General features: G+C 40.7%; 1 protein-coding gene across 1 annotated transcript in view; it reads left to right on the top strand.

The window, feature by feature from the left end:
- The first annotated feature begins 250 nt into the window (after nt 1–250).
- Nucleotides 251–25,789, top strand: part of LOC113033260 (drebrin-like protein A) — a 38,134-nt gene continuing 12,595 nt past the window's right edge. The window contains exons 1-4 of the mRNA XM_026186894.1: nt 251–623; nt 17,821–17,876; nt 18,045–18,157; nt 19,244–19,318. Coding sequence (XP_026042679.1) covers nt 532–623; nt 17,821–17,876; nt 18,045–18,157; nt 19,244–19,318 — 336 coding nt within the window. The 5' untranslated portion in view covers nt 251–531. The remainder of the gene's footprint in view (nt 624–17,820; nt 17,877–18,044; nt 18,158–19,243; nt 19,319–25,789) is intronic.

The following is a 25,789-nucleotide window of genomic DNA, read 5'->3' as shown; positions in this document are numbered from 1 at the left end:
ATCAAAAACATTATAGTGAGGGAGAAAAGACAATTAGAACAAAATAATTATATTTATTGAATTGCCTCAAGTTGTGGTCCATCAGTTAAGTAATAAATTTCGTCAAGTTGCCCAGTTATTAACTTGGGAAATGAAAACGTCTCTTTGTTTCGCGAACAGTGCAGCTCAGTGGCCGTGTTCCTCTGCTGCACACACAAGTGACCAGCTAGTGAAGTCATTAGGCTTTCCACTCTCTTAACAGGAGGTGGGGCGCTCCCCATAAAAACGTATTCTTAACCAGCTGCACAAAGACCGTGTGCAGTCCCAGTCTCCTCCGCGCTGTGAGTGCGCAGCGGCTGCACGGATCGCTCCTTTTGGACCTAAAAGGGCCACATTGAATGAACGTGGACACATTTGCTGCAGTTTTGTCTCGGCCGAACCCCAGTTTTCTGCTGCGACTGTTCTCCAGAAAATACTCTAATCCCCACCCCGAGACGCATCGGGACCCGTGAACAGAGAAGCTGCGGGAGTGGTCTGGAAACTTTTGCCACAATGAGCAAGCGAACGGTCAACCTTGATACCTACAGCCTGTCGCTGTTCACGGCCAAAGAGGACATCCTCAACCCCCGTTCTTCCACGAGCTGGTAACACATATTGCTTTTACACAAATCTGCATCTGCCAGCCACACCTGAGTTTATCCTTTTTCATAAGAGCAGACCGAGCTCCGACTTTGTTGTTCTGTTAGCGTTTATATTTTTTATAACGCGGTCAGAAATTCAAGTAAAGTTCGCAACTTTAGTCAAACTTTCATGCTCTCCATCTTGTTTTCCATGCGCGTAAGATGGAAAACAGCCTCTTGCGTAAGAAGAGGGCAGATTTAAGCTAATCCAGTGACGGATATGGAGGTGGCCAACACAGAGATAGCTCACAGCCTGCTATGTATTTGCAAGTCCTGTGCACGCAGGGTGGTTTATTGCCAAAGGGATGCACTCACTTTTAATTGCCGTTCATTACGCACGCCAGGCTGCTGGTGTGGCTCGGTGCGCGGCACCTGGATCTCCGTGACTTTGCTATTCTCCCCCAGGAATTGTGAGGCTTTGCCGGATCGTCTTTCTGCAGATGTGCTGATCCATGACATGGGCTGTCTTTCAGGCAGAGGCCTCTTAATTTGAAAGGCAGCACTGCATGCATGAGTAACTCCACATGAGCAACGAGACTTATTAATGTAGAGCAATAGCGAAGATGACTAACAAAGTTTTAGGAGAAATCTTACTGGCCGGGGGGTGTAGCTAGATGAAGAACCAATATTCAACCTAATTTCACAGTTTAGGAAAGTTTCATTTAATCAGTTGTTTTTAATGTCAGATCTAGTTTTCAGATTATTTAACAGACTAATGAAAAGAGAAAGAAATACATTTATTAGGTTCTAAGAATGCTGGACTGAGATCATGCCCATGTAACCTGAGCATCTGACACTTGACTCATTGACTCATGTTTTTGCCATAGGGTTTGGCTGATCTGTCACTATGGTGATCTACCCTTCTTTTACAAACAGTGTCAGTCTTATTGTGTACTCCCCTTCCTCTTTTTTTTTTTTTTTTTTTTTTTTCTAAATTTCATGCACATTGTGTGTGTGCTTGTGCATTTTGTAATCCTCTGATATGAGCATGTTGTTGCAGGCTATACTCAGTAAAGTTAAAATTAAATACATGCAAATTTACCCCTCTCTTGCTTTACATCCACTCACTTTGACGAAGAAAAAAAAATCCAAGACCCCAGCTCGAGCATGTGCCCAAGTGGAAGTAGAGGACAGACTTGGTCCATCCCTGCTTCATCTCCCTCTGCCTCAAACCTCTCTCCCCCGCCCACTTTCTTCCTACATTCTTCCTGGCTTCAATTTGGAACTAACAACGCCACTCAGGAAATGAGTTTCAGAGCGCTTTGAGTTAACCATGACAAGCTGAAATCTGACAGCTTCACGAATGGAGTGGAAACACTTTTCCACATCCAGAGCATAACTTGCTCAGTTTCCACTCTTTCTTAATTTTGGCAAACCTCTCAAAGTTTCCATGTTCAGAATAACTTTTTGTCCTGACATGCTGACACTTCACTGAACCAGCAGTTCCTCATTTGAGGACATTTCCCCCACAGCTTCGCTGAATAACAAAATCTTGATTGGGTCTCTGCCAACCAGGTGCCTAAAACAAATCTACAAACATGTGTGGATGCATATGCCTGTGATTACAACAGAGGAAAAATAGAAAAAAGAAAGAAAGAAAAGGGCATTCCTAAGCATTCATTTAACCCGCTTTCAAAGGATAAATAATTCTGCTGTGACTGAATAGCGAGGTGGGAGGGGAACATGATGATGTCATGATTCCCACTGTCAAACTATTCAGCCCATCCTTGTGCATGTGTAACCATCTGTGAAATTTCAATGTGTATGTGAGCTTTCACATCAGTATATTTGTTTCTGGATGGGCATATACTTCCTGCAGAGACTACTTGAGTTAAGGCGTCAAGAAGTTTTTGCGGAGGCTTGTTGTGCTGAATGATCCCGCCCCACTGTGTGGCCTTGCGATCCTCGTGTGTATTATCTAATGACCTTGTGTCCTGAATGGGAAACAGACCCTTTGTGGGCGAGACTCTGAAGGAAAGACGGGCAATTTCAATGCATCCATCATTCAGACTTCTCTGTTCAACAGACAGCCTTGGAGGTCTGTGCTTAGTCTCCTGGACCACTCAAGACTACCAATTGTGTTACTCAGAAGCTGTGTTTGCATGCCTTTTAAAAGGAAGAAATAAAAGAAAATAGTTCAGATCTATTTTTACAATACAACAGTGCAATCTTATGAATTGTAAGAAGTCATAATTTACATAACTAACCTTTGCTTTTCATGTTGTACAACACAAAGTTGTTGTTCTAGCACCTCGGAATGCAAGCAGGAGGTAAAATAAAGTTTATGCTTTTGTTTCAGCCACGCAAATCATATAAGATAGGAATTCATATGAACTTGTGGAGTGTTTTCATCAGAAAAAGTGTGGGCTATATCTAGACATCTGTGGCCCTGGGCAAGATTAACACATTGTTGTTGTTTTTTTTATCAACATTATTCTTGCAGATCACACTTAATTCTCTTGCAGGGGATGACTGCAGCTAGGTAGTGACACATAAAGTAAACACCTGAGTTCATTATAGTAGTTGTTTTTTATGTTTTTATCTGTTATGGAAAATACATTGAATTTTCATGTAGTTAAATGTGCTGCATAAATAGCATTGAGAGTGACATAGTAACTGAGTCATTGTGCTTAGAGCATTCAGCAGTCAATCTTGGCTGATTCTTGATTGTTTTTCTAGTTATAGATAATCCAATATTTACATTCATTAAAGAGATATTTGTCATTAAGGTGGTATGGAATTGTTCCTAAGCTGCTAAAAAAAATTCCCTCTTTGGTTTGAAATGACTTATTGTTGAGTGATGTAATACCTTCATTTGTGATCTGTTTTTTGGCAGAAGTGTAACAGCCAGGCGATCTGTCATCAAATGTTAATGGTCACAGAATTACAGGTGTTAGGTTTCAGCATTGTTGCTTTGAAATAGAAATTTGCCACAAGTGACGTTTATTATTTAAAGGCATCCAGTTTCGTCAGGAAAACTGCCCAAATTGTAATTGGCGTGCTGTTTTTGCTGCTTGTAAATTGTTAAATGAATATTACTTATTGTTACATTAATCATTTTCTTTGTATTGCTACTTTGGGGCAGTGTGTAGTAGTAGGATAGTACTCTAATAATGCCTAGCTCCTCTAGCCTGTGATTACATGTCAAGCTATCCTCAGGCAAGATACTGAACCCTGAGTCGCCCCTGATGCATCATCTGGAGTATGATTATGTGGATGTCAGGTTAAAAGCTCGTAAGCATAGAAAAAGTGTGAATAAGTGAATGAGCATTGTAGCAAGAAAGCGCTTTGAGCGTTCAAATGGATTAGAAAAAAAAGTGCTGTATAAGTAGCAGTCCATTTACCATTTCTTTAATAAGATTTCAAAAGTCAGTGGGAAATGTAGGAAATCAGCATCAGCCATTTACATTTAGCAACACATTATCCCTCCTCCCCAGGCCTCTAATCTCCTGTGAAGGGATTCTCCTATTGATGATAACTTGGACTACCTTTATTGCAACATAGGCTTTTTGCGTTGCTTCAAAAGTTCCACAGGCTCATGTATGATTAACTGACACCTAAACAGTCCCTGAGTCTAAAGTTACTTTCTAGATGAAGTACACCTGTGTTGCAGGGCTGCATGTGTGTGAACGTGCACACTTCGGTTCTTCTGCCTGTAAATAGTAATAAAGTACAGTTAACACTGTTATCAGGAAGCTAATCCCTGCTTAAACTTCCTTGTACACGTTCTGCTTTTTGTTCAGTTCCTGAATTATCCACAGTGACCCACCTGTCAAAACCCCCCTAAAACACAGCAGTTCAAGCTTTTCATACACACATGCCATTGTGCAACGTTACCTCACGTCCTTCTATGTTGAAACAATACCTGCTGGTCACCTTACTGTAAAATCCCACAGAAGGAACCCAAGCAGTCTGATTGGTTCCCTTTCCTTTCACTGTTCAGGATGAGGCTTCAAAGGTTGCACAGTTGCTTCCAGGCTCACTGACACAAGACACATTGATCTAAAATATAAATAGCAGCGTACTGTAAATAGGACATCAGAGGTGAGTACACTGGACCGTGACAGTATAATCTTTGTCACAGCGACCTGTACCGTACCTTGGAGTAGCTTTGTTTGTGACATAGAGGCATGAATCTTATCAAAAGAAACCCACATCCTGTCACTTATTTTTCCTTTAACACTAAGACTACAACTTGGCCCAATCCGGTGGGTTCCATGGGGGCGACACTTGAACACTAACATAAGCTGATCAGAGCACAACTGGAGCCGGTGAAGTGCTTTTTGTGTGACATTAGGACAAAGATCATACACACAAGTGATCTGTTGGGGCACATACCTATCAGCTTTTTGTTTAACGTTATTCCAACAGAATTTCCTGTCTTGTTAGAAAAACAAACAATTCCACTGCACTGTGTAGGCTGAAGCTTCTGCAGAGCAGTACCCTCAGCTTGTGTCGCTTGCTTGTGTGAGCAAGTTTGTGGGTGGCATGTTTGAAGATGATGACAATGATAGCTATAATGGCTGTTGTATGTATCCCTGTTTAGATGAACTTAGGGGATGATTTGAGCAGTTATCACTAAACAACTGCTTTCTTCTCCCTTAAATGTTGTTTAGAGTCATCTAGGGTCTGAGACAAAGCTGCAGGGTAATGGTAGGGTTTAGCCATGGTGAGACATGACTACACACCGTGACACTGGATGTGTGTATTCTACCTGTTTGGCCTCACATGTTTGGGTCTCTAAGTGTGCAAACTGTTGTTTGTTTGGAAGTGCGACTCATAGCTGCCACACAGAAAATGGAAAATGTTGGTAATTAATGTTTCAAGGTACTGTCGTGCCATTCATTTTGGTTTCAGGTGTCAGTTGTGAACAATGTAAAGAGCTCTCACCTTAATAAAAGAAATTGTATCCCACAGATTTTCTTTCCATTGCAGCAAAGGTTTGGTATTAAGATCATGGTAAACAAAGCTCTCGAAGTATTTTGTCAATCCTACTTTACAACTGACCTTTCTTTCAAATTCTCCTTTTGTTCATTCAAGTGTCTCACATCATTTCACCCATTGTTTCCAGTGGAGCTCTGTCCTTTTCTGTGCCTACAGCAGTGGGGGCAACAAATGACTTATTGTTTTATATAAGTCTTCAGGACTCTGCTGAAAAACTTTGTGGAAGTATGATTTCTTTTCATGCACATGTTATGATAAATGGAAGCAACATCAGGGAGGACTGCCTGTTCAGCTAATGGGCCTCGCACATAGCCAGGGTATTATTTTCAAGGGCGTGTCTGATAGCTGTCTAAAGACATCTGTATTTTAGTGTTTCTTCAAACATTGGGATGAGAATGAATACAGAGTGTGGCGTGTGTGTCCTAAGCCAACCGATGGACTTTTAGGGGTATGTGTAAGCAATGATGTGATATACCACAACTCACAAGTATAATCACAGTCATATAGTAAAATTAAAGATATGTGAGTAACCTAACTATTATAATGTTGCAATGCTTATATTGAGAAGTGCTGAAAGAACTGATGGGCTTCCACATGGTTTTCCTCAACTACTAAGGATGGTCTAAGCAAGAAGGCAAAGAAAAATTCACCCCTGCAGAGCCTTATTGGAGAAATAAAAAGCAAAAAGAAAATTATCCCGTTTGTATGATCGGAAGTAATATCTAAAAAGAACAGTTCTTCTTTAAAAAGTAAGAATGTGTTTTAAAGTTCATTGCTTTGGATCTTGCAAAAAAAAGTGCACAGAGAGACAATTTGTCATGTTCCTGTGGCTCATTGACTTGAGTGTGCCAAGCATAACACGACAAGCAGTGTCAGACGGTTACAAAGTCCCTATTGTAAATGGAATTATTTAAAACAATAACCCTGGCGCCTCTCTTCCCATAATTTTGGGTCTAAATTATTGCAAAAACAATTGTAGAAGGGCAACCGTCCACATGGTTTTGTTACTGACAGGCTCTTATTATCTGTGATTGTTTTTGATGTTATCCTGCCTTGCTTTTAAGTATGCCATCCAACCATCCATCCATCCATCCATCCATCCATCCATCCATCCATCCATCCATCCATCCATCCATCCATCCATCCATCCATCCATCCATCCATCCATCCATCCATCTATCCATCCATCCATTTTCACTTCAGGCTTGCAGAGTGGCTGTCCCAGAAAGTAACTACCAAGTACACGCACACACACACAAACAGAATTTCGAAATAGACAGCCCTCCTCTGGCAGCGTTCCTCTTTGTCCTTTCTGTTCTAAGCACCACCTACCAAATAAGCACAGGTATATGCATGTTCTTCGTACAAGCTAAAAATGAGTCAGTATTGACTTTTGGCTTTACACAGTATACAGATGCCCTCTTCTTAACCCATTCCACCCCTGAGTCTTAACTTCTTACAAGGAATATCCTCTCTGCGCTTAAATTACTCACCTCACCAGGTCTGAAGAGAACTATGAAGTTTCCCAGTGTGGCCTAGACTGTCTAAAGCCATAAAAGTCTAGGTCCATATTGATTCTAATGAGTTACATATTATTACTTATTATACCTTGTAATTTTTTAAATTAAGCTATGCCTGCTATAATACATGATTTTGCATTCAAACATTCTTTATTAAGGAAGAGAAAGGAAATAATAGCGATAAATTGTGCAGGTTATTAGTTAAAGGTTGGTTACCACACAAATCTTTATTCGGTGAGAAACAAACCAGTAAGGTTCTAATCCGGAAAAGGTGTTCATTAGTACCTTGATTCAGGACTTTATAGTAAATGACTAAAATAACCACATAGGAGATACTATATTATCGAGTAATTAGGTAGTGATTCGTTCATGATTATCTCTAAATTGAACTTCTTTATGAACTGTTTTCTAACTTTACGCACAACACTGAGAGGCACAGAACTGTAACTATTCATTCATTAGTAGTAACTCCAATAGTAGCTAGGCTTTTTATGCCACATCAAGGAGTAAAGCTTCATTCTTTTTTCCTTCAGGATTACTTCTCTGACACATGCAAATGCATATACACACAGAACAACATTAAACAGGTTTAATGAAGACACACTGGGCTCTCATTCCTACAGTCACACTGTCAGGTTTCATGAGCTGTGCTTGCCGACTTGTTCAAGCAACTGCTCCTACTTTACCACAGTTACAAAAGCGCTCCTTGTTTATAGTGATGGCATTGTGTGGGTTAAATGTTAGCATTTCGCAGCAACACAGAATGCAAGACTTTGACTGGGAACTCTATTTTCCCTTCTCCTGCCCTGTTTGTTCACTTGCTGGCGGTGAGATTGAGCTGTGCGTCCTTGTGGAAAGTTGGGGGGGGGGGGCTCTGTTGTCCTGACGACCCTGGTGGGAAAGCTAGGTTGTTTGCTGAGAGTGAATGAATTGAGGGAGGTGAGTGAAGAGGGACTAAGCAGGATGGGAAGGGACTGCAAATGAATGAGGTAAAGTTAAAAGAAAATAAAGGACAGTATGTGAGAGGAAGGACCAAGAGTTGCAGCAGATGGAAGATCAGCCCTGAAGGGTGGTCCGGATGAAAGTCTTTTGAAAAGCAGAGCCATCAAATTATAAAACTTAAAGAGGCAATAGAGTGGAGAAAAGAAAAGAGGACAGGTGGAGGGGTGAAGAGCAATGAGAATAAGATCAAAGCATTAAGAGAAGATACAGAGAGGACGGGCTAAATGAGCTCCAAGTGGGTATTTAATACTTGAGAGTTTGCTTTGTTTAACTGAAGGAAATGCTTGAAGATGAGATGCCATCGTGTTTTCAATGAGCCTGTAATAACTGTAATGTAGAGAAGGGAGGATGCTTACATGTGTGTGTGTGTGTGTGTGTTGTGTACGTGTGTGCCTGTGTGGTGCTGTTGGACAGTTTTGGCAGGAAATGCCAGAGTGATCCCAGTGGACCGTGATTTTAGAAGATTTTTTGCTCTCCTCTCTTCTCCTCTCCAGATAAACTATATACCTTCCAGAGTCATAACGATTTACCCCATATAGACTCGCAACAACTCACAGTATTACTTTCATCAAAACTCTTCCCTCCATTAACCACATACTCCAACTGCCCCCTTGGAAACCTCCAATACACTTTGACTGCTTCCCATTGTGCGCCATTGTTGAAGGCGCCCTTCTTAACCTACCCATTTACACTTTTGTGTATCCCCTAGTGCTTTTCATCGTTTTCCCCAGTGTGAACCCATCTCTGAGTGTCTCTTCTCCAACCAGAATATAACTCTCCACCGTGTGGCCCCGTCCCTCTTTAAGCTCCCACCGTCACGACACTGAATTTCTTGTATCCATCTTCTATTGTTTTTAGCTTAAGTGCTGCTGTGTTGTTGAGTAAAAATAAAAGTATAGAGGGGGTTATATTAAGTTTTATTCAAACGGTAATATAACTTAAAATAGTTTTTGTTTGTTTCCGCTCGAGACAGTTTCCTCCCTGCTGAATCAATGCATGCTGTTTGGCTTTGGGAAAAGCTACCGTGTTTTGCGGGTTGCGTTCTTTGCTAGTGCGACGTGCACTAGCAAAGACGTGATGGTAGTAAATTTTGTTCTCATATTCTACTGGAACAGTTGCCTGCACAACTAAGCTACCTTTTCTTTAAAGCTTGGGTTGTATTACACATTACAGTTAATTGCAATGTGTGCAGCCTCTGCTTGCAACATAACTGGTTAATGCTATCTGTAGATTAACTGAAGGCTGTAACGTGAAACCAGGTGTTGATCGCTTGATCTTATAGTGCGCGCTGCTGGCCGCCTGTGTCATTTTGTAGTCTTAGCGTTAATCTTGTGTTTTGTCTGCATTTGTTGCAAGATTGCTGTCTCAGGACCTTGATTGACACTTACTACACGGCAGCATAATATTTGTCTATCTTGGTCTCTTTGTCTGTCCCCCCGATATTTTCCATTTATGACAGGGAGGGCTGCTTTTTCTTTTTTTCTCACTGGTCCTTGGCAGTGATTTAATTACTTATTTGTTTAGTTTGTCGTTTTCTAAACTTCTCTGGCTCCGTGTTTTGCTGAGAGCAGATTTTTTAAACCCCCTCCCCTCCTCCTTGCAGCATTCCATTCAGTCTCTCCCTCACCCCCTCTGCCTGATATTGTATGCAATCTGTTGTTTGTTCGCCAAAGATTTTACATTATATTTAGCTACACTTGCAGTCCTTTCTTATAATTTTGCCATCCGTCGCCTCTGTCATTTCTCTTGGATTTACCATATTCTCTAGGCCAAATAGCTTTTGTGGTCTGTAATAGTCTCCAGGGGAGTCTGATATTTTCTCCACCCTGTCAAGTATTATACAGATCAGTCAGCGTTGCTCACAGGGTGGATCTGAGAAACTCTTATGGGTCATACAGGCGAGTGTTTACGCTTCAAAATTGCACAGCTGTCCTTGAAAGGGGAGGAAACACGAGGCATCTTTAGTGTGAGCATTACCCTACCAGAAATGCAAAACAATGTAAGTGATATTTGCTTATGGTGGAAAAACTACAGGCTTCTTTGTGCTGCCTAAGCAGTGCCTGCATGAAGAAATCACAATATTTAAGAAAAGAAGATGCAAGCATGAAAATGTGACCTTGTCCTCTATGTAGCCAAACTGATAAGGTTTTTTAAGTATTTCAACCAGTCTAAGTGAACAGTGGTCTTTGCAGCAATTAGCTCTGGAGTCGTGCAGGTTTATTGGTAGCTTTCAGTGAGACCTTTAAAATATTTTCAACAAGCAGAAAATGAAAAAAAAAAAACATTGGAAGTTAATGATCATCAAACATTTAGTGACTCTTTGTCTCATTTTAATTTGGGGCGCTGCGTATCCCAGAAGAGAGCAATCATTACAGGATAAAGATTTGTAATCACTGAGAAAGAAAACTTTGCATTGATTTTATTATTAACCCATTCCATGCTAATAAAATGCACCACATGACACAACAAAACCACTGGATGTGCTCATTGCAGAGGTCAAGATTTTCCATTTATTTTTCATGTTTGCTCTTGACCTCATGCTTTGAAGAAATGCTTCCTGTGGGACAGTTGTTTAATTTCATAAATTCAGCATTAATGATGGTTTATGATACGGTATATTTCACAGCTTCACATTAAACAGAATTGGTAGAGCAAAAGGCAACATTTGCTTCTATTTACTGTCAATATGGTAGGATTATTGCAGGCAGCTGAATTCATCTTTTGTTTGCAGTTTATCACTAATTAGTTCATTATCATTAATTTTGTGCATTGTTTCAGTAGCTTGTATAGTTTTCATTGTTTAACTGGAAAATGCCAGTGAAAAAGGGTTTTATGCTAAAACATTAAAGACTTTTTGCTTCACAGGACATCCTAGAAAGGTATTTTTTTTTCACTGTATGTGAAGTATTGTCTGACTGTATATCCACTATGGCATCTGGTCTGCTTGACTAGGATAAAAACATGCTGCTGATTGGGACTTGGGCATGGTTTTATTATTAGGTCAAAAGTCTTGGCAAGACATCACCATCACGTCATAGCTGGGCCTCTTCAGAGCCAGCTTTACGTCTGACACAGTAGTATACTGGTAATAGACCAGACATTATATGCTGGTCTAAAGTCTGACAACATATGTTTTATGATGACAGTATGGTTTCAGTTACTCTCACACATAGCTATACACTTCTCTTTGTATTTGGCAGTACTTCAGTCTGATCTCATTTGGAAAGGTATAGTTAAGTATTAACTTCATCAGAAATGACAGCAGCAGGATATTACACCCTACTTAATAAACCACAGAACTGCTAGAGGGTACCTGGCTTGTTGAAATAAGATTTCACCCCCATCATTGCAAAAACCTTTTTTTGTGGTTATTTTCAGCTTTTTTGCCTCTTGGCTTCATCAACGTATCAACATTATGTTGCAATGAACAATAGATGGCTGTGCAAAAATCATGAGCCACACTTGATTTCTTTGTATGTCTCTTCCAAGGAACCAGACTTCCTTGTAATTTTTAAAGTGGCCCTGAGCAACAGTTCTCCAGGTTTTCTGAAGGTCTTTCAGAGTTTTTCTTTGGAAATTTTGTTTGGCTGCTTTTCCACTCATTTTCAGCGAAGCATTGTACCTGACAGTTTTCACAAGAGTGTTTTGTTTGTTAAATCACTGACCTGCGGGGAAAAAGAGGCAGTGGTTTGTCTTTTCTCTTAGTTGAAGCTATGAAAATGCCAAAGATAACACAGTTTGACAAACATAAAATAATAATTTTGTACCACTAAGGTGATTTCCAAAGAGCTATTAGCTGAAAACCTGGCATATTCTGGTATGTGTATGATCTCATTCAAAAAATTAGGAAACTGACAAATGAAGGACCAAAAAAGGAGATGAACAGTATCTGAAAATCATATCCTTAAAAAACATGAAAAAAAAATCTGTAAATACCTGATACAGCAACTGAGAAATACATCTAGTGTTTCAGTTGATCCATATACTGTTCACTGAAGCCTCATCAGAAATGTTCTTTGTCAAAGGCTGGTTGAGGCGTGCCAAATTACACAAGAAAAGATGGAAAATTAGTAGCAGCAGATCTTATAGAGTGATGAAATTTGAAGTTTGCAGTTTAAAAGCTGTCACTGTTTAACAGGTTCAACAGTGAGTGTCTGCAGCCATCTTTAAAACACACACAGTGACACAGTGGAAGCTCTGTCGTAGTTTCGGGCTTCATTTCAGTCGTTAGCGTTGGGCATCTTGTTACAATTGATTAAATTATGAATGTAGAAAAGTACCATCAGATTTGGATCCACCATAAAATATCATCTGGAAAACATCAGGCTGGCAACAGCTTCAGTTTTCAGAATGACAACGAAGCAGTTAAACCATACCTGGTGAAAAAAACCCAGAATAGCTCACAACAACAATATTAGACATGAACTGGCCTCTCCGGAGCCCGGACCACAACACTGTTGAAGCAGTGCTGGATCAGTTTGACAGAGAAGAGTACAAAAAGCAGCCAACATCCAAAGAAGAGCTTTGAATGTCCTTCGAGAAGCCTGGAGGTCTATTCCTGAAGACTACTTAAAGCTCATTAGACTTGTACAAATGTTTTTGATTGATAAACTATGTTGTATGTTTGAACATGTCAATAAATTGCTCCTATTTCCTTTTTTTTTAAGCAAACTATAAAAAGAAGTGTGACTCAAGACTTCTACAAAGTACTGCACATTCAAATATCTGTATTAAATTTGTCTTATCATGATCATTACTCCAGTTTAATTGTAACTTTTTTTACAGAGTAGGTAAGGAGGGCAGGACGTTAGGCACGGGAACAGCAAAGAGAATCCGGTCAACATTCAAAATAAAAGACCTCATCCAGACTACACACTTTTATCTGAAATGCTCATTTAAACTGTATGAGGGACAAAATAGCATTGGAGACATCAGATTACACAGACACAAAGCAGGTGTATTTTAGGGGGTTAGTCTTTAGTGACATGTTTCAGTCCTCTACTGTTAAACAGCTCCAATTAAAGGACCTTGCTGCTTGCTTTGAAAGGATTACAGTAATTCTCTGTAGGCTGCCCGAATCCATAAATATGAGGACCAAGACTTTTCCCGTCTCATTTCCTTTGCAACATTCATTTGTATCTTACCTCTTTTTCAAAATGCACTAAATTTTCATCTTGTTCGCCTTCATTCTTTCTGATACTTTTTTTCTGAATGAATCTGGGTCATCTGGAGATTTAAGTGCTTAGAAGAGTTCATATAAAACCATGACTCAGCAACATTGTTTTATGCATGTTATTAATAAGGGACTGCTGCGAAACTAGGTACTCTAGACTGTGCGTAAAGTAGTGGAGCTTCTGATGAAGCTGTTTTCATTGACATATGCACACACTTGTACAACTTAATTGAAAGTATGTGTGCTCTCTGTGCCTCTTTGGCTTAGCATGCAACATTTTTTACTCAGGATACATCACTTAGGTCACACCATACCAGTCTGTAGGACTCTTACAAGCCAGACAAATACTTGGCTTTATTCCGTTACTTCCTCTCTCTTAGTCAGATTTCCTGAAACCCTTCCCATAAACCTCCATGTGTCTCTGCAGTGCAGACGGAAGAATGTGTGCACCACTGGGGTCGCTGTGTGGTCACTATATGAGTATCACGTCTGACTAGACTTATTATGCCCATGTTTGGAGAGAGGAAATGAGCGCCGTGTGCTGCAGGGACGTCTCCAAGCTCCCCAGTCTAGTGCAAACGTAGTGGTAGACTGGGAGACAAGGTAAAAATAGAACTGGAAGGCCAGGTCATCTTTGAGCCAAAAGTAAGGAATTGTGAAGCTGAGAGGAGCAGAAGAAGTATATGTCATGTGTAATAAAAAGACATTATCCATAAAGTAGCCATTTAAATCTTAGGTACAGTAGACAGGCAAATACAAGACTTGACTTAAGTAGTTATAAATTTGTCGATAAGCTTTACCTGGGAGTTGCTGGTGTATCCATACATTGGGGAGAGAAAGGGGCACAAAGTAATGGTTGATGGAGAGCTTAATCCTTGTGAATCCTCCCAGCATTTCATCTGTTTATTTATATCTTATTCTTCATACCCAGTTTATCAGCAGTGTGCAAAATAAAATAAAAAACCCTCTCATATCTCAGCGACTGGCAAAGATGGAAGGAATAAATGACCTATGAGCTCACAAGAACCCGCTGTCAGAGAGACACAGAGGGAGAAAAATGAAGATGAGATATTGCTTCAGTTTGTGAACGAGGTGTGTTTTACTACAAGATTTAAAATAGGAGGAATAAAGCAGAGTTGCTAGAGGTGAAGGTCAGAATAATGAATTTAAAGTGGTAAAGATTGTTACACATCAACTGAATATATAGAGTGAGGACGGATGGCAAAGTTAATAAAAAATGTGAAAAATGATCGGTGATTCTGGGCCCCATAAATATATTCTCATAGATTTACTTCTTTACTTCTTTATTTTATAATAAAGGACTAGCACAATAATATGCATTCCCTTAAAAAATAAAATAAAAAAATAAATAGAAGAAAAAACCATCAAAGAATATCTCTTCAGAATCTACAGCACAGGAGAAACGTGTATGCTGTGTTCAAGTGTTTCCTGTGTAATGCAGCACTCTGCTGTTGCAGAGTTTAGCCTGGTGAGGGGAGAGCATGGATACGCAATCATCTGCTTCTGTGATGTTGATCTTGAAATGGTAGAGCTTAGCATGTTTGGAGGTATTACAGGGGCGCTGGCAGGCCAAGACAAACCTTCTCTATTGTTACTGGCTCAGGCTTACAGTACATTGTGTGCATGTGCCTGTGTTTCCAGACTGCCATTTCTTTAAATACTTTGAAAACAGATGTTTATTTGTTGAGTTACTGGCTGTGGCTACGATGCTGAGATTTCATTTCCCACTGTTAATTACTTTAAAGAGTTGATGTTTCAGATTATGACATCATTGCTCTAGGCTTTTCTTTTCTTGTTCTCACTCTCTCCCACTTTGCGCCCCATTGCCCTTCATGATGGCCCCTTTCCCGCCCTTTCACGTGTCTCTTCTCTTCTCTTCTCTTCTCTTCTCTTCTCTTCTCTTCTCTTCTCTTCTCTTCCTCTGAGGTCATAGCTGGCTTGGTTTGGAAGTGGGCTGGAGTACAGACATAAGAGCGTCTGTTTTTCTCATCAGTCAGTCAGTCAGTGCGTGTGTGCCGAGTTGGTGAGGGGGTAGGGGTGTGCTTTATTAATTAGGGGAACAACTTTACCGCTTTTGAAACTTCTATTACTACATTAAAATACCCAATCAAGTGATGCAGACAAAAATGGGCATATAGAGGGAATCTTAATTTCATATGATGTAATATTGCACAGCTTGGCTCAGGTATGAAGCAAGACTCCAAAGCGACTTTGGTCTTATTGTCGAGGACAACTTTCCAGGATAGACAGGATAAAAGACTTCAGCTTGTGTTTGGGAAAAAACATGCTCACTACATAAAACTACTGATATGTCCATGCAGTCATTTAGTGGTTTAATGTGTAAGATTTCGACATGACAGCTATATGTAGGCCTCACCGAGGTTTTCCTTTTATGCTAAATCATTTGTTTTGAGTCAGTAGAACATTTGCTGTCTCCTTGCTCAAAGAAGACCCTATGTGATCAGTTTCTAACTGTAATTTGTGCCTTTCTCAAAAACTGTATCAATAGATGGATAGATACAAAAGATGGTCTTTACTTATTGTGTTTGATTTTGTAATACTGCTTCACTAAATTGAGATTAGGTAAAGATTTGGGGAGAAAGCTGCTGAAAAATAGGATCTTTGCAAAGTCCATCTTAGTGAAAGCTGTGGCAGAACAAAGAGTGTCCCTCAGCTCAGCGTACCTCGTGAGCAAGCTTGTTCTCTGTGGGTGGAAAATTTGCACATGCAATTAAGACTCCTTCACAGTCACATTGACTTTTGACCTTGACAGCTTGGGAATGGCAACCTTGGAATGTTAGAAGACCACGGATGTGGTTTGGTGACTTGTTAAAACTAATAAAAGAGAGCAGCATTGTTGTTGCTGCAGTTTTTGTGGCTAATCTAATCCCGAAACACGTAAGTAAGTGCTTGAGGTGATGCAGAGCTCGTGCCGGGGAGCTGGGGGAGAATGTTCCCATAAGTTGCATTATATTCTTATGCAATCTGATTTCAAATACTTGCAGGGTGATATCATAGATATTAAACAAACATTTGCCAACATTACAAAAACAATAAAAAAAAACCCAAAAATGAAAGCGCAGCAGCAACATGTCTCCTCACATGCTCGGCCAGCTTGCAACTTGCTCAGTAGGTTGCACAGTATGGTTATTGTGTCCTCAGCGCACACACATACTGACTGACTTTTGACTGAAGCTTTTTGTTCTTCTGGGAGAAAGAACAAAGGCAGACTTGTTGTATCAGGAAAAATAACAGTGAATGAGAAATGCTAACTGAGTTATTTGGCACCATTGTCAACCCATATACCAAACAGCTGTTTTGTACTCTTTTGTACAGTCAACCGGAACATTTTAAACCGATACTGATGCTTTTAGAATCGAATAGAATAATCCTTTAATTGTCCCACAGGGGGAAATTTGGTTGTAACAGCAGCCAGAAAGACACATATACAAACAAACAGGACACAGGACACAGAACAGAAACACACACACACACACACACACACACACACACACACACACACACACACACACACACACACACACACACACAGGCCATTCACCTTTGGTCCTTTGTAATCGTTGCTTGTGCCCTTTTGCAATCCAGCTCCAGATGTTATTCTCTGAACTCCAGGAGTCCTACAGTGAAACCTTTACACAGGCCCACAGTCAGACACATACTTGTGCACACAGACGGGCACATGCGGCCCTTTAAAGATTTGACAGTTTCTCTCTCTGCAGGCCGCCTTGTTAAGCAACAGACTCTAACGTACACATTTACACAGATGTGCTTCAAACATGCAAAAGCATCGAGATTATTTAGGAAACACATCTTCTCAAATAGCATAATGGTGTCATTTGGGGTTCAGATCCAGTACAGACAAAATGAACTTGCCTTAAGGTTTATTTCTTTGTTTTGGTTCTTATGAAGTCACACATTTCCCTCTTGCAGCAAACCACATATAAGCCCTTTTATTGTGTGTATCAATCTTAAATCAGTCACCAAGCTCTTAATTGAGCCGTTGTTTTTCAGTGGTCTCATGAAAACACATCATCAGTTTGTCGAGTTGCCACAGCAACAGTCTTCTCACTGAAGGGTGCGGTGGGGCAGGTTTTCACCTGCAAAACACTTAACAAAAAATAAAAGCCCCATCGGTGTGCACACTGTTTATTTCACAATCAGGAGTTGCCCATCGATGAGGAAAATGCTGTGAATGCAGCTTATTGTGTTACAATGTGCCGTGCTGTTTTATCTCTGTGCTGTAAGGGTCTTTGGTGAACAAGAGCAGGAAGGGAGACAGAACAAAGTGAGCGAGCACGTGTGTCACAGTTGAAAAGAATTTATTTTTGTCGGTGTAATAGTGCTTCTGCACAGCAAGGAAGCTTGTTGTTTTTCAGACAAAGCACTGGTATGCGCAGGAAAACATTTGGCTTTGGGCTTGCATACACAGAAATCATGCTATTGTTTGCATCTTGACCTGTGTGTGTTTGTATGTTCACAGGGCATTATTTGCATATGATGGAGTCACAAACAACCTCAAACTGGCTGACTCAGGAGGTAAAGTGGACTCTTATTTTTATCATTTACCTTCATAAGACCACAAAAAAGCTTGTTTGCTCCTCTGCTTGGGCTTGAAAGAAGTTGATATATAAAAAGAAAGTGCAGCGTATTTGCACATCAATATCCCTTTGTTCCCTCACCCTGCATCTGTCTCTTTCCTAACAGCGGGTGGTGTGGCAGAGCTGGCAGCTAAGTTTCACATCTCAAAGCCTCAATATGGACTGTGCAAAGTCGGAAGTGTAGAGACAGGAGCCCCCCGGATCGTGCTGATCAGCTGGGTGAGTAGCAGACGGGCTCATGGGGCTTAACTTGTGTAAGCATTCCCCTATCATAACACAAATACCAGCTCGAATTACTCAAACACACATGCATTCTTTGCCATGAAAACAGCAGGTACGCTTCAAACACAAGGACTCACAGACTTAAATTAATTTGGAGGCAGCTGGGTCATTTTGCAGCTCTGAGATAAGGGGTTTCACATGTTGTTGTGGTCAGATACAGAAGCGTACGCCCTTATTAACTTATAAAGTATTCTGGAGAAACCCGAAATATTCCTGGCTTATTTTCATTCAGCACTCTTGTTTTCAGAGGCTTACATGAAATTTGGAAGAAAAGCTTTGAAAATGTCTCAGTGCAGTGGAAAAATGAGTGAATTACAAGGCGAGCAGAGGACCTAAGTGTCAAAGACGCAACCTGTAACCATAATATTTTCACCACCGTTGTATCTGGTGCTTGAAGTGGTATGGTAGTATATAGCTCTTCCCTAAAGAAACGCTGCCTTTGTTCTGCTCCAAACATGTCCACTGTTACTGTCTTTGATTTGTCTTTCCAGCTGTCAGGAGCACTTCATTCCAAAAGGCCTACTCTTTGATTTTATGTTCATCTACAAACTTTAGTTTATTCTGGTACACTTCCCATGCGGATCAAATTTGTGCACTGTAAACACATGCAGCTCAGGCTACCTGGAGATCCTGGGTTCAAATTTTGGGTCTTTTTAGAGACCGTTGTTTTAAATTTAGACTGACTTTGCTTAGATTTCTAGTTCTACACAAATAGTCACTAAATACACAAATATACACAATTGTTGATAGTTTTCCTCACAATGGAATAATTCAATTCAAATAATTTGGAGAAATCCTGTTCTTTCAGACACGCACTTATTGACAAGTTGGTTTTTTTAAATCCCTTTGAGAACTTATTGGCATGACGACACTAAACACTTCTCAAGATGATCAGTCTTCAGATGCCTCATGACATCGTTTGAATCCTGTTGTTTCCCAGCCTGTTTCCTTCATGTCTTTTTTTAGTCTTCTAAGAGAGATCTGTGATATCAGTCTAAGTGTCTACATCCTGTTTGTATGCAGGTTGGCCAAAATGTCGATGACTACAGGAGAACAGAATGTGCCACCCACATTCCAGCCCTCAAGAACTTCTTTAAGGTGCAGTGCATAAGAATGTGAACTTGACAATGGCCTTCGGGTTTGCTAAAGTAAATCCAGTCATTTGTGTTTTTGTTTGGCTTCATTTAAGAGGAAATAATTCCATCTGTGCAAGGACCGTTTAGACCCGGAGGTAGTGCTGTGCAAAAAACACTTGCAGTTTCTGTTACTCTTTCTGTTCATTTAGATTCTGTTTAATTTCTTGTGAAATTCCAAAATAATAGTGAAAAATGTGTTTTATACTTTCCTATAATCTTTGTCCCTGAATTCTAGACCGTTTACCCTCAAACTCTATATTTACACTTTGTAGTTTGCTTAGTATTGTTTTGAGAGTTTCCTGTCCTCAGACCCCTTCCTGCCCTACTGGTTTGTTGGTTCAGGGTGAGATTGCTAAGTTTTGTTTAAAATTCTGTTGTTGGTGGTACAACCCACAAGTCCCATGCCAAAGTCAAGTAGTGGTAAGATAGACAGGAAGCAGATGGACCAGAGAAAAGAGAACTGTGTAATTTCTATGATTCAGCTGCATGTGCATATTTTTAGGATTCAGGTGTGTTTACAGCATATGACAAAAACTGTCCATCACTGCTGACGATTCCCCTGTCTGTGCCCCTCAAACAGTATTTATTTTGTGTGTCAGTGAGTAGAAAGGATTGAACCGACCCCTAGGTTTACCACTTTCCATACAAAGGCATCACCCAGTCGACTGTAGGAGCATCTGTGGAATGTTTGTTGTTTTTTTTGTCTCTTTTTTTAAAACAATGAATGTGGGCTCTGGGATTTTATAAGAAACCAGTTGAAAGCCCACTATCCCCTCTCTGAGTCTTGTGTGAGGCTTCTTTGATCAGAATTTCTTGTGGGATTTCATAATCATAGAAACATGATTTCATGGTGGACGTTAAGGGGAATGAAGAAAATCACTTCTCCTTAGGTGAGCTGTGGGACAAAAGAGGCTTCTAAACTTAGCCAACACACACAAACATGCTCATTAATAAGCAGGACTGTTTAAGTACCCGGTGGTCACTACTGCTAATGTAAAATGCAAAAAGGAAGAGAAACAATTTATTCTAATTTGACCTTATACAATAGATGCATGGATGTCATTTGTAGAAGTACGCGGTGATCATACATGACTATGCAAAACTGTCTTTTGTTCATGCAAACGTCTTTAATCAGTTTTCCCACAAATACTAAAATGCTCACTTATGGCATAATTTACAGTACAGGTGATGATCTCACTAGTATCAAGACAGCTTACGAAAAAACGTCAAACACACTGGTGTGTTTCCGGCTTGTGTTGTATTGGAGTTGGTGTGTAGTGAACCTTAAAAATTATCTGTCAAAGTATTTATATTCAGACTTAAGCTGTCTTTATTTGTAGAATTGCATAGCCAATGTACAGTACAGTCGATGATTTAATATTATTAACAGCTCATATGTTTGTGGAGACAAATCGTTTAAGGATCACAAATGACCCCAGTATCTATCACAGGCGCTGTTCTGTTCCATGTCCAATAAAACTGATTCGATGCGTAATTATGATTATGCAATATACTGGAGACTCAAAGGCTACCTGATATTGGTCTTTGAGAATTGTTTTATTTTAACAAATCAGTAGCTGAAATATTGATACACAAAAAGTCACTCCCTCACCTGCTAAATGCCTACATTAACCAGATGCTATAATCTAAACAGCTCTCTTATTTCTGAGCCGTACTTGACCTTGCAGTGACGTGAAAAACAAAACCATGGAAATGATCTATAAATATATACAGATTGGATGGGTGATAACATCTGGGGATGCAATAGCTTGTTCTTTTTTAAAATCATGGCTGTTTTTACCCTAAGTAAGCCATAAGTTTTTTACTTATCTTTCTTTTTTTTCTCTTTTCCCTCCACTTTGTTTCTGTTTTTTCTGGCTCGCTATGCTGCATGTCCCAGCTGGCAGTGAGGGGGTTTTGTCGAGGCGAGTCTGGTTTGGGTGTGTTATAAACTGAAGTTAATGTGGCATTAAGTTATGAAAACTAAATTATGAATAGGGTGCAGGTGTTTCCATTGTTAATTTCTACCAAAAAACAAATAACTGAATTAAGTTTTGACAGAAGAGCATTGTGTTTGTGTGTGTGTGTGTGTGTGTGTATGTGTGTGTATGTGTGAGTCCAAGTGCATAAGATTAGAAACAGTAGTGTCAAATTCTAAACAAAGAAGTTAGTTAGACTCAAGACATTTTGAATTAAGACACAAATTGGAGCATTGTAGAGAGCAGAGAACCTGGATGCTCTGATGCATACTCAACTGAGTGGGGACATCTCACAAAGGCACATCTTTTCCAATCCTGATATTTATAAAATGTGCATTTGGTTCATCAAACATACAATAAGTATCTGCTGGTTAAATGATAATGTATCAGTCCTGTTTCTGGGTCTCCTTTCTACTGTGGGTCTTCTGTTACAAATGACACTGTCACCTTTTTAACACGTTGTAATGTTTTTGTTATATTTAATAGAAACAAGCCCCCCAAAAGTCATTAGGGATCATGGTCAGCCAGCCGACTATACATATCTTTAAGTTTTTAAAAACTGCAGTCCATGGGCTCGAATATCAAATATTTGAATCTCTCTGGCTGAATAAAAGTTCAGTGTTGACATTTTAGGAATTAGTCAAAACCAGGCACCAATGTGTTATGACTAACCTTGTGTTGTGAATGGGCCCATTTTTAACTCTTTTTTTCAGGATCTTCTTCCTCCTGTATGCTAGCTACCAGGCAATTTATGATATGTCAGCTAGCCCATCTTCACTGACCCTCCAACCACCATTGCTATTTAGTCTACTTTCAAAGGTACACCAGAGCACTGTGTTTTAGTTTTTTAGAAGTACTTCAGTCAAAACATGGTATCTGATCTTTAGGTGAAAACTGGATTCCTAACTTCCCGGCAACTTCTAACTCTGCTAAACTTTGTGAACCTCTTGATATCTGAACGTTAAACCTTATTGTAACAGCTGGGGAAGCTGAAAGAGTTTGTCCTGTTTTTCTTTCTTTCAGTGGTCCTGAGTTCGATTTTTAGACTTTAGATCTCGGGATGGCTAGTGATGTCATACTTAACAAGTAGATACATTTATTCGGTCACATTATGCCTTTGTTATTTAAGGCCAAATGTTTTTTTTAAGGTGGAACAGGAGATTAGGTCTCAAAAAAACATTAGGCTTGTAAATAAGGAATAATTGAAGATGTTTGGGTCAAGGTATCTTGAAGCACTTCAAATCACACATGTTGTCTGTCATAATAACTGACAACCCAAATATTATAGCAATCTTGTCAATTCACAGTTTTATTGGTGTTATTCTTCGTGAACAACTTGCATTTTTTTAAGAAGAATAAATGTTTGCAATACTAATAATTCGGCCACAAGCGCTGGCCAACACTAACTTCTATTATAAGTAACCCATCAGTCAAGTGGGACAAACTTTAACTGGGGAAACTTGAGTTGCCCCGAATCCACCTACTGCCTATTACTCTGAGCAACTCCTTAGTTGGAAAGAGACTATGAAGCACTCTGGTTCCAGAGCAGAGAGACAGTTTGTGTGGAGTTTGAGCCCAATTACAGCTAAAAAGTCTCTCAACCTGTCACATCACCTTGGGCTACTTTCCCTCCCTGGCAGGTTATATCGTTATACCTATAGTAAGTTTTCAATGCCAAGGTCATCAGTGTCACAAGTCCCAAAAAGACTGTTTCAACATCCCACTTTATGAAATTTTCCCATGGAAATAACTAGGCCAAGACACGTTATTCTGAATAGAGAGGTTGACTATTAAGGCAGTACTTTGAGCTCATATAGAACGTTTTGGAGTTTTTGAAGCTTTGCATTTATATTGTTTTGCTAGAGTATGTTATTATCTGAATCTGGGTACAAATTTAAAGCTTTCTGATAACCAATGAAGGTCATTGCATTGTTAGCAAGTCAAATGCCATGTGGTTGAAACACTGTGGGATGGATGTTAGATTGGAACATAACACAGTATGGTATGGGCTTCAAGAGCTTACAGTTACAAAGATTAAAAAGGAAGGTTTTGTCCTAACATATGACCATTATGAAATCCGAATGATGTAAAATGACATGAACATGCTCACATATGAGTTATAGAAATGGTCTGAATAGAATTAGAGGTGATTTCTAAACATTTTAATAAGATACAGATAGTTTCATTTTTCCTAAAACTGTTATTTCAGTTTATTGAATTCAATCTTATTTAAATAGCACCAGATGTCACCTGAAGATCCTGCAATAATAGAGAGACAACCAAAACAATCACAGGGCATCCTGTTAGCAAGCACTTGGCGACACTGGGAAGGAAAAACCCTTGCATTTTCCCAGTGCATTTTTAACACTTTTAAGTCTCTTAAAATTACAAGCATGGTAATACCTATTTTGCTTTATATTATTCAGCACTACAAGGGCATTTGCTTTGAGTGTGAGTTGTTTTGATGAACACTTTCGTCCTGTACTTGATTAAATGCAGACTGTCTGTAATGTTTTGCACTTGCACATTCATAAGAGAATACTGGGCTGTGCTACTGAGAAGTGTTCCCGTAGACCTTGATTTGTTTCCATGATTTTCCCAGTGCGGCTGGCAGCACTGTGGACTACTTCTCTGGTCTCTGTGCCAACTCTGTGTGTAGTTGGCAGTGGCAGCCAGAGTGATATGGATTATGGACTGTACTGACATGTATTACAGGGCGCACTGAATTCTCTGCTCAGTGTCAGTGTCAGTGTTGTCACTTGGATAAATCTGTGGTTTCCTGTTGGAGGCTGACAGACCAGGCCCTCCATCAACAAGCCTAGATTTACTCTCCATGGAAATTATACCGAGGTCCTGGCCACATACAAATGCTTGTATGCACACACAGACATGAGTTAAGTCCATGTTTAACAAAGTAAAATATAGTTCTTTGTTTTGTTTTTTGTCCATTCTCCAGTAAACATGAAATGCAGGCACAGTTTTTTTCTTTCTCTTGAAACTAAAGGCTTTAATTCATTTTGCTGTTTTGAACTTATTGTGAAGACAATGTGCAACACAGAGTGATACAGTGTATGTCTTGTAAGTTTTGCTGTCAATATACATCCATCCATCCATCCATCGTCATCCGCTTTGTCCGGGGTTGGGTCGCGGGGGCAGCAGCCTAAGCAAAGAGGCCCAGACCTCCCTCTCCCCAGCCACCTCCTCCAGCTTGTCCGGGGGAATACCAAGGCGTTCCCAGGCCAGCCGAGAGATATAATCTCTCCAGCGTGTCCTGGGTCTGCCCCGGGGCCTCCTCCCGGTGGGACATGCCTGGAACACCTCACCCAGGAGGCGCCCAGGGGGCATCCTTGTCAGATGCCCGAACCACCTCAGCTGGCTCCTTTCGATGTGGAGCAGCAGCTGCTCTACTCTGAGCCCCTCCCGGATGGCCGAACTTCTCACCCTATCTCTAAGGGAGAGGCCAGCCACCCTTCGGAGGAAGCTCATTTCTGCCGCTTGTATCCGCGATCTCGTTCTTTCGGTCACTACCCACAGCTCGTGGCCATAGGTGAGGGTAGGGACGTAGATCGACCGGTAAATTGAGAGCTTCGCTTTTACACTCAGCTCCCTCTTCACCACGACGGACCGGTGCAACGTCCGCATTACTGCAGCTGCAGCCCCAATCCGTCTGTCGATCTCCGGCTCCCTTCTCCCATCACTCGCGAACAAGACCCCGAGATACTTGAACTCCTCCACTTGGGGCAGGAACTCATCCCCGACCTGGAGTGGGCACTCCACCCTTTTCCGGCTGAGAACCATGGCCTCAGATTTGGAGGTGCTGATCCTCATTCCCGCTGCTTCACACTCGACTGCGAACCGTTCCAGTGCGAGCTGGAGGCCTTCACCCGATGAAGCCAACAGAACCACATCATCTGCAAAAATCAGAAATGAGATTCTGAGGCCACCAAAGCGAAAGCCCTCCGCCACTTGGCTGCACCTAGAAATCCTGTCCATAAAAATTATGAACAGAACCGGAGACAAAGGGCAGCCCTGGCGAAGCCCATCACCCACCGGGAACGAGTCCGACTTATTGCCGGCAATGCGAACCAAGCTCTTGCAACGGTTGTATAGGGATCGAATGGCCCGTAGCAATGGGCCAGACACCCCATATTCCCGCAACACCTCCCACAGGACACCCAGAGGGACACGGTCGAATGCCTTCTCCAAGTCCACAAAACACATGTAGACTGGTTGGGCAAACTCCCATGCACCCTCAAGTATCCTGGAGAGGATAAAGAGCTGGTCCAGTGTTCCGCGACCAGGACGAAAACCGCATTGTTCCTCCTGTATCCGAGGTTCGACTAACGGACGAACTCTCCTTTCCAGCACCCTGGCATAGACTTTCCCAGGGAGGCTGAGGAGTGTGATCCCCCTGTAGTTGGAACACACCCTCCGGTCCCCTTTCTTAAAGATGG

This window comes from Astatotilapia calliptera, chromosome 12 (assembly GCF_900246225.1).
Source record: "Astatotilapia calliptera chromosome 12, fAstCal1.2, whole genome shotgun sequence".
In the NCBI taxonomy this organism is placed as follows: domain Eukaryota; kingdom Metazoa; phylum Chordata; class Actinopteri; order Cichliformes; family Cichlidae; genus Astatotilapia; species Astatotilapia calliptera.
This window is presented reverse-complemented; position numbering and strand designations above follow the sequence as displayed.